This window comes from Papio anubis, chromosome 1 (assembly GCF_008728515.1).
Source record: "Papio anubis isolate 15944 chromosome 1, Panubis1.0, whole genome shotgun sequence".
In the NCBI taxonomy this organism is placed as follows: Eukaryota; Metazoa; Chordata; class Mammalia; order Primates; family Cercopithecidae; genus Papio; species Papio anubis.
The window spans coordinates 696554-705952 of record NC_044976.1 but is presented as its reverse complement, the minus strand read 5'-3'; the positions used below and the strand labels follow the sequence as shown (position 1 = coordinate 705952).

The 9399-nt window shown below is 60.5% G+C and overlaps 1 protein-coding gene across 1 annotated transcript; it reads left to right on the top strand.

Moving 5' to 3' along the window:
* The first annotated feature begins 1048 nt into the window (after positions 1 to 1048).
* FNDC10 (fibronectin type III domain containing 10) lies at positions 1049 to 3199 on the top strand. The gene has a single exon (XM_003890974.3). It carries the CDS (start codon positions 1146 to 1148, stop codon positions 1854 to 1856), a length of 711 nt encoding a protein of 236 aa, XP_003891023.2. The 5' UTR covers positions 1049 to 1145; the 3' UTR covers positions 1857 to 3199.
* The last annotated feature ends 6200 nt before the right edge of the window (positions 3200 to 9399 follow it).

Here is a 9399-nt window from a genome sequence, read left to right as displayed (position 1 = left end):
TTCAGTGTACTTCGTTTCAGTTACGTATTGCTGGTTGCCCAGAGACCCCTCCCCACCCCTGCAGACCCAGAGCTGGCTCAGCGGAGGTGCCAGCCCAGCCTTAGGTGCACAGCTTGGCCTCCTTTCCAGTTAGGGCAGGCCGGCCAGACCCAGCCATGTCTGCATACAGTCCCTGGCTATAGCCCTGGCCCTGGAGGGGTGTCCTGGTTGCTGGGTGATCTATGCAGGGATGGGATTAAGGGGCCGGGGTCTTGGGGTGCGTCCCGCCTTCCCCTCCCCATCGGTGCCACCTACCCAGTGCACCGGGTGGGCTTTTTGAATTCCCTTTGTCCAGCCCTGACCTCCCTGCAACCATCAGGAGGGCACCCCCAGAGCGCATCTGGCGGGAGAGGTGGGGCGATGAGGCTGAGAAGGTCGGCGCCCTGCAGCTGCCCCAGCTGCGTGATGGGGGCTTGAGGAGTTCTCACCTTAGAAGTCTAGATCTGTCAGGCTTTCCTCCGGGTGGGCGCTGTCCGTCTCGAAAGGAACAGAAGCCGCGGGGCCAAGGAAAGGCTCCGTGGTGGTCCCCACCCCATCGGTATGGGCAGGTACCCTGACTGTGCGGGTCCCCGCCGCGGGTCCAGGGCGGCCAGCGCGAGGGTTCGAGGCCCGGGGTCCTGCGTGTGCCAGGCCACTGCGCCCCCCATCGTAAAGCACGAAGTCCCCGAATGGTGTGGCCATGGGCGGTCGCGGAGCTGCACGACACGAAACGAAGCCGGCCACAGCCCGTGAGTTTCGGCTCGGAAAAGCCGCAGGCGTCCAAGGTGCGCTCACTAGGCGGGAAGCCGGGGGAGAGGCGGCCCTGCCCGCACCCGGCCTGCCCGCACCCCGCGCCCCTGCACGCACCCCAGCCGCCTGCGCTTCCAGGCGCACTGCTGCGCCCCCCTCCTCCCCGCCCGCCCCGGATCCCTGCACCCGCAGGCCCGCGGCCAGCGAGGGTTGGAGGGGCGAGGGCGGCCCGCCTCCGCCGCGCCGGGTCCGAGCGCGCACGGGGCGCGGGGGCGGGTCCGGGCAGGCGGCGGCGGAGGCGCGGCGCCGAGGAGATCGCGGGAGCGGGCAGCAGGGACTGGCGGCGGCGCGGCCCGCGTGACCCAGCGCCGCGCCCGATGGCCCCCGCCGCCCGGCCCAGCCGCAGGATGCGCGCCCGCCGCTGCTGCTGCTGCTGGTACGCCTGCGCGCCGCCGCCCTGCGCCGCGGCCGCCCCGACGCCGCCGGGCTGGGAGCCGGCCCCCGACGCGCCCTGGTGCCCCTACAAGGTGCTGCCCGAGGGCCCCGAGGCGGGCGGCGGGCGCCTGTGCTTCCGCAGCCCCGCGCGCGGCTTCCGCTGCCAGGCTCCGGCCTGCACGCTGCACGCCCCGGCCGGCCGCTCCCTGCGCGCCAGCGTCCTGCGCAACCGCAGCGTCCTCCTGCAGTGGCGCCTGGCCCCGGCCGCCGCGCGCCGCGTGCGCGCCTTCGCGCTCAACTGCTCGTGGCGCGGCGCCTACACGCGCTTCCCGTGCGAGCGCGTGCTCCTCGGGGCCTCCTGCCGCGACTACCTGCTGCCCGACGTGCACGACGGCGTCCTCTATCGCCTGTGCCTGCAGCCGCTGCCGCTGCGCGCTGGGCCCGCCGCCCCCGCGCCAGAGCCCCCCGAGCCCGCCGAGTGCGTGGAGTTCATCGCCGAGCCGGCCGGCATGCAGGACATCGTGGTGGCCATGACGGCGGTGGGCGGCTCCATCTGCGTCATGCTGGTGGTCATCTGCCTGCTGGTGGCCTACATCACCGAGAACCTCATGCGCCCGGCCCTCGCGCGCCCCGGCCTGCGCAGACACCCCTGAAGCGCGAGGCCGCCAGCCCACCTGGGCGCCGCCTGCCCGAGGGCGCCTGAGCTCCCAGGTCCTCCGCCCGCTCTCCTCTCCTCATTCCTGCTGCTTCCTTAAGATCCCCGCGGAGGAGGACCTGCCGGCGACGGCTCCGGCACCTTGGCATCGGCGCCTTGGCATCGTCACACGCCCTTCCCAGCCGGGCGTCAGACTCCCAGACTCTGGCTCTGGATTGGCCCCTGGGCCTGCGCTGCTGTGCCGGCCGCATCCAGGGCTCTCCCCGCTCACCACAGGCCTTCATGGAGGCGACCAGGGCATGGAGCCCCTTCCAGCAAGAGCCATGGGCACTCCGGATCACCCCGCACCTCCATCCTGTGCCAAATTGTCCCAGATAGACCGTCGCCCTTGCTAGGTCACTGTGCTTTGCAGGCCTGGGACGCAGCTCTCCAAGCCTGTCCTCCCCCGCCCCACCCCACTGGGCTTAGGTTAGCTTCGTGCCTTAGTATCTCGGGCCCACACTGCAGGAGCCAACACCCCCTGCTGTCCAGGGGGGTCTGTGGCCCTAAGATTGGCCGGCCCCTCCATGCACCTGGCCAGCGTCCCCTTGGAGATACCCCCACCTTCAAGCGCTGCAGAAGCATGAGGTGAGGGCCTGCAGCGCTCTGTACCGTTTAGGGTGTTGGACCAGCCGGGAGCCATGACATGGCAGGCCTGGCCCAGCGGCCAGGGTGAGTGTTCTCAGACCCGGGGCGGCTGGTGGTTCTCCAGGGCCGGGTACCCCTTTTGTGTGTGCGGCCTCTGACTAGGACTTCCCGTGGAAATGGGGGCAGATGGTGGCCATCACCACTGGGTCCCAGGGCAGAAGCTTAGATACCAGCCTTGAGCAGTCCGACCTTCCACCGCGGCCTGAATCCCAAGCCTCAGCCAACCCAGGGGACCTCAGCAGCGACGGTGTGACTGACAGCACCACCCCTAGCCTTTGCATGCCCAGGGGTCCAGAGCCAGCATCTGGCCCGGCAATGCCACCCGCCATGGAAGAAAAGCTGACCCTGCCCACCTGCTGCAGACCCGGGCCCCGGGCTAAGGTTGCTTTCTGTGATGGCTGCCTGGTGACATTGGACACCAGGAGGGGTATGGCACTGCCCTCCCCTCCTGGAGCCCCTGGCACTGACCTCCTGGACTTGACCTGACTCCTGGTCACTGGCCAAACACCCACCTTCACCCCAGCCACCCCAGGCCCTGGCTGGTGCCCCATGATACCTGCAGCCCACCTCTGTGTCTTTGCTCCACCCACCCCTGCGTGGCGCTGGTCAGGCGCAAACCTGGCGCCAATGTCTAAATGTCCATCCTCAGATCAACAGTGCTGTCTGTGTGTTATTTGGGAGGTGGGAGGGAAGAAAAAGGTGGATTCCCCTTCTCCCCAGCTGCCCTAGGACCCTTGGGTATTGGCCGGTGGCTGGCCCCGAACCCTCTCCTGGCCCAGGTGGCATTGGCCCCAGGTGGCGTTGGCGCCGGCAGCGTGTGCGGCACACTGCCTTACATTTCCTGCCAGGACAGGCAGGGTGCCCAGTGCTTGTCTCTGCGCCTTCTTGTCGTGGGCCAGCTGTTGGCGGGGGATGGGAGAGGCAGTACCTGCCGCGCTTAGAAATAACCCATTCCCATGGCTACCCACTTGAGCTGTGACGGCCACGATTAGGCTGCTCCAGAGGGGCTCCCCACCCTGTCTGGACCTCCCTGTGCAGAGCTAGAGCTGGGGTGGGAACGGTGGACAGAGGACAGCCTGGGGTTCCTGTGTGTATCCTGTGCTGAATGCCATCCTCCCTCCCCCACAGCCTCTTCCAGGGTGTCCTTGAGGCACCTGCAGCCAGCGGTGACCCTGAGGAAACAAAAACAGGCGGGGGCGGGGGGAGCCCAGCTCTGAGGAGTGACTCATCCCCAGAGGGGCGTGCAGCGATGTGTCTAGACAGCCTGGCGGGAGTAGGGGGCTTCCCGTTACAGCCACCTTCTGCCCTGGCCACCGGCAAGGGTGTTGCCATGTCTTCTACCAGCAAAGGCAGAGTCCAGGGAGCTGGGGCAGCATGGCTCCTTGGGGATCGATCGGGAAGTTTCGGAGGCTCCCTGGCCTGCGGCAGGATTCTGGCTTGTTTGTGAGCTTAGGCTCACACCGCTACAGCCACAGGCCTGTCCTGTCAGTTCTGGGAGTTTCTCAGAGGCCTGGAGTCCAGCTGAGCGTTTGCAGAGGTGGGCTTGAGCAGCCTGTGGGGCCCAGGGGACAAGCCTTGGCCTGGGAGCAGGCGTTCCTGCTGGGGTGGGGGGGTGTCTGCATCTGAGCTCGTGGTCACTTGCACAGACTGCTCGTTCCCTAGTTGGCCACCTTCCCAGCTGACCCCATTATCCTCCCAGAGGCATGGGGACCCCCCAACCCCTCCCTCTGACCTGGTGCACCTGAAAGATCGGTGGTGCAGCTTCCAGTCCCACCCAGAAGGTTCTTTCCTTCTGCTCCACCTGGAGGAGCCTCCCCTCCCTCTCTCTGTCTCTCCATTCTTTCTCTCTCTCTCTCTCTCTCTCTCTCTCTCTCTCTCCTTCCTCTCCCTCTATCTCTCTGTCTTCCCATGTATCTCTGTCTCTCTCTGGCTCTGGCTCTCTGTCTCTCTCCATCTCTCTCTGTCCCTATTTCTGTGTCTCTGTCTCCATCTCCCTCCATCTCTCTCTGTCTTTGTCTCTCTCTGCCTCTCGTCTCCATCTCTCTGTCTCTCTCTCTGCCTCTCTCTGTGTCTGTCTCTGTCGCTCTCCATCTCTCTCTGTCCCTATCTCTCTGCCTGTCTCCATCTCTCTCTCCCTCTCTCTGTCTCTCTCTTTTTGTCTCTGTCTCTCTGCCTCTCTCTGTATGTCTCTCTCCATCTCTCTCTGTCCCTCTCTCTCTCTTTCTGTCTCTCTGTCTCTGTCTCTCTCTATTCCTCTCTCCGTCTCTCTGTCTCTCTCCACCTCTGCCTCTGTCTCCATCTCTCTCTGTCTCTGTCTCTCTGCCTCTCTCCATCTGTCTCTCTCTGCCTGTCTCTCTCTGTCTCTCTCCATCTCTCTCTGTCCTTCTCTCTCTGTGTCTTTCTGTCTCTCTGTCTCTGTCTCTGTGTCTCTCTCTGTCCCTCCCCACCCTGCTCTCTCTGGACCATGGCTCTCTGCTCTTCTTCAGACTTGGTGGCCCAGGCTGGGGTGGGGGAGGCTCTCAGTGTAGCAACCGCCATGTGCTGTGGAGCTGGAGGGCAGACGGCTCCACCTGACCTTTCTCGCTGGTGCCTGGAGGTATACGCTTTTCCAGTGTGAGCGGAAGGGACCTGCCCTGCCTCGGAAGCTGCCCCGACTTCATCCTGGCTCACCCATGCCTGCCCTTCAGGAGGCACGAGTCTTTCAGTGCCTCCACTGTGGAATGGAAACAGCCAGGTAGAGATGAGAACTGGAGCCATTGTTACCACAGCTTGAACTGCCCTGGGCCGAGACCCCTGGAGCCGCGTCCCAGCCGACCCTGCCGAGACCAGATGCCCTTCTTGAAGTTTTCACTTTGATCACTCGGGCCTCTCACCCCTTCTGTGTCCAAAAGAGAACCCTATGCCTCCCTGCTCACCTCCGTAGCCTGGCCCACAGCGATGGCCCCATCTTAGCAAACCGCAGGACCCACAGCCATGCTGAGTACAGGAGCTGGAGGCCCAGCGTGGTCTGGATGCAGGGAGCCGGGCCCTGCTTTCTCCCCAGGTGCCCCAGGAGGGGTGGGTTCCAGGCCTCCTGGGAGGAACAGAGGACTGTGAGGCTGGTGGTTCCCTGTTCGCTTCGGACGGGGGTCTCTACTACTGGACAGGGGGCTCGGGAACGGCCAGGAGCTGCTGGAGACCCTGGCCTGGCAGGTGCAAGATTTGACCAGTCTAGCAAGTCCTGGGTACCTGGCACCAGGGCCTCCCGCCTTGACTCGAAGAAGGGAGCCCTTAGATGGCGTGAGGGGGCCCCCACCTTCCAATGGGCCGAAAGCCTGAAGGGCGGCAAGCACCTCCACTTTCTTTCCAGACAGGACTGTGGCCCCTCCCAGGACTGTGGTGCCCCTCCCTCAGGCTTTCCTTCTCCTTTGGACTTTATGGATGTTTACTAAGTGTTATCTTTTTTTTCTTCTTTTCTTTTCTTTTTTTCTTTCCTTTTTTTTTTTTTTTTTTAAGAGATGGGAGATCTCATTGTGTTGCCCAGGCTGGTCTTGAACTCCTGGACTCAAGTGATCCCCCCACCTCAGCCTCCCAAACTGCTAGGATACAGGCCTTTTTTTTTTTTTTTTTTTTGTGATGGAGTCTCACTCTGTCGCCCAGGCTGGCGTCAGTGGTGTGATCTTGGCTCACTGCAACCTCCGCCTCCCAGGTTCAAGCAATTCTCCTGCCTCAGCCTCCTGCGTAGCTGGCATTACAGGTGCGTGTCACCACGCCCAGTTAATTTTGTATTTTTAGTAGAGACAGGGTTTCATCATGTTGGTCAGGCTGGTCTCGAACTCCCGACCTCAGGTGATCCACCCACCTTGGCCTCCCAAAGTGCTGGGATTACAGGTGTGAAACATTGCCACCAGCCTGGATAATTTTTCTACCTCCCTTTAGCTGACTATGAAATATTTGGTTCAATGTTCATCTGTTTTCTGGGCATGCCTTTCTGGTATACCTTCTTTGCAGGAATGTTACAATGTTTATTGTTTTCTCTCTTTTTTTTTTTTTTTTGAGACAGAATCTCGCTCTGTCCCCCGGACTGGAGTTCAGTGGCAGGATCTCGGCTCACTGCAAACTCCACCTCCCGGGTTCACGCCATTCTCCTGCCTCAGCCTCCTGAGTAGCTGGGACTACAGGTGCCCGCCACCGTGCCCAGTAATTTATTTATTTATTTATTTATTTATCTTTTTTTTTTTTTTGAGATGGAGTCTCGCTCTGTCGCCCAGGCTGGAGTGCAGTGGCCGGATCTCAGCTCACTGCAAGCTCCACCTCCTGGGTTTACGCCATTCTCCTGCCTCAGCCTCCCGAGTAGCTGGGACTACAGGCGCCCGCCACCTCGCCCGGCTAAGTTTTTGTATTTTTTAGTAGAGACGGGGTTTCACTGTGTCAGCCAGGATGGTCTCGATCTCCTGACCTCGTGATCCGCCCGTCTCGGCCTCCCAAAGTGCTGGGATTACAGGCTTGAGCCACCGCGCCCGGCCAGTAATTTATTTTTTAAATTTTTAAAAATTTTTTTATTTTTGGTAGAGATGGGTTTTCACCGTGTTATCCAGGATGGTCTTGATCTCTTGACCTCGTGATCCGCCCACCTTGTCCTCCCAAAGTGCTGGGATTACAGGCGTGAGCCACCTCGCCCGGCCCCTATTGTTTTCTTTTTCTTACAGAAATGCTCTATGGGATTCGATCACTCTCCCTTTCTGTCAGCCACATTTAACTAAATGGGTGCTCCTGTGCTCCCAGGAGGCGCGTGGGTCCCTGAAGTCCCTCTAGGGGCCCCTGCTGTTGTCCCTGAGCATTAAATATGCGGCCTTGGGCTAGACGGGTCTCTTTCCTTTGGTGTCTTTATTTTGCTTATTTTTGGTTCTTCTCTGGCCCATTCCCTTCCTTCTCATTGGCCACCATCCTTGGCCACATTGGGGGTTTTTGTTTGTTTGTTTCTTTTTTTTTTAATTGAGATGGAGTCTGGCTCTGTTGCCAGGCTGGAGTGCAGTGGTGCCATCTTGGCTCACTGCAAGCTCCACCTCTCGGTTTCCAGTGATTCTCCTGCCTCAGCTTCCCGAGTAGCTGGGACTACAGGCCCGCGCCACCACACCCGGCTAAGTTTTTGTATTTTAGTAGAGACAGGGTTTCACCATGTTGGCCAGGCTGGTCTCGATCTCCTGACCTCATGATCCACCTGCCTCGGCCTCCCACAGTGCTGGGATTACAGGTGTGAGCCACCACGCCCGGCCAGCTTCTCTTGGTGATCCTTGGGTTGTAGATGCATCAGCCCAGTCTCTGCCTCCGTCCTCACAGGGTGATCTCTTTGCCTGTCTCCACTGTCTCTGTGTCCAGATCTCTCCTTTTCTTTTATAAAGATACCTGTAATATTGGGAAAAACAAAGTGCTACTTTCCTCTTCTCTCACTCAGCAGTCCACACTGCTGTGTCCCAGGAGCGTGGGGTTTCCCACACCAAGGAGTTCTGTTTTTTGTTGAGATGGAGTCTTGCTCTGTCGCCCAGGCTGGAGTGCAGTGGCACCATCTCAATTCACTGCAAGCTCCGCCTCCCGGGTTCACGCCATTCTCCTGCCTCAGCCTCCTGAGTAGCTGGGACTACAGGTGCCCGCCACCACCCCCAGCTCATCCAAGCATTTTAGGAGCTGTGTGTCATGAAACAGGGAGGAAGAGCAATGCATGTTTCCCTATAGCACAGCACCATTGATGGGAGGAGGGCCCACACTAATTCAACACGACCTCATTTCATTTGATTACACCTGCAAAGATCCCTATTTCCAAATAAGGTCACATTCATAGTTAATGGGCCAGGACCTCATCATACCCTGTGGAAGGACGCAGGAGCTACGAGTCGCTGTGGACACCGTGTCTGGGGGGGCAGCCTGCAGTGGGGCGGTGTGTCGGAGACGGCCACGAGTCGCTGTGGACTGTGTGTGTCTGGGGCGGCCACAGTGGGTGGGCGGTGTGTCTGGGGCAGCCACAGTCGCTGTGAACCCCGTGTCTGGGGCAGCCATTGAGTGGCTAATGGACACCGTGTCTTGAGGTGCTTCGCAGTGGCTGTGGACTGGTGTGTCTCGAAGGCTGCGAGTCGCTGTGGACACCATGTCTCGGGGAGTGGCTGAGTGGCTGTGGGCGGTGTTATTGTCTGGAGGCTGACTGCGAGTGGCTGTGGACACCGTGTCTACGAGCGACTCGCAGTCGCTATTAGACGGTGTGTCTCCAGGGTAGCTCTGAGTTGCACAATGGACACCGACTGTCTGGAGGATAATACAAATTAAGCTGTGGGCGGTGTGTCTGGGATAGCTATGATGCGGCTGTGGGCCCGGTGTGTCACCGGGATGGCTATGAGTCGCTGTGGACGGTGTGTCTCGGGACGGCCACGAGTCGCTGTGGACACCGTGTCTGGGGAGGCGGCCACGAGTCGCTGTGGACACCGTGTCTCGGGACAGCAACAACTGCTTGGGCCAGCGACGGGGTAAAAGAATTTACCATCAACCAGGCGCAGTGGTTCACGCCTGTAATCCCTGCACTTTGGGAGGCTAAGGCACGCAGTTCACGAGGTCAGGAGATCAAGACGAGCCTGGCCAACATGGTGAAATCCTGTCTCTACTAAAAATAAACAAATTAGCTGGGTGTGGTGGTGGGCGCCTGTAGTCCCAGCTACTCGGGAGGCTGAGGCAGGAGAATCACTTGAACCTGGGAGTTGGAGGTTGCAGTGAGCTGAGATCATACCACCGCACTCCAGCCTGGGTGACCAAGTGAGACTCCATCCCCCCTGCAAAAAAAAAGAATTTACCAAGACAGCTGTAGGTAGAGAAAGGCAGATATGTTAGCG

Coding starts and splice junctions, on each gene's coding strand:
- FNDC10 (XM_003890974.3), top strand. CDS start 1,146: ATGGCCCCCGCCGCCCGGCCCAGCCGCAGGATGCGCGCCCGCCGCTGC.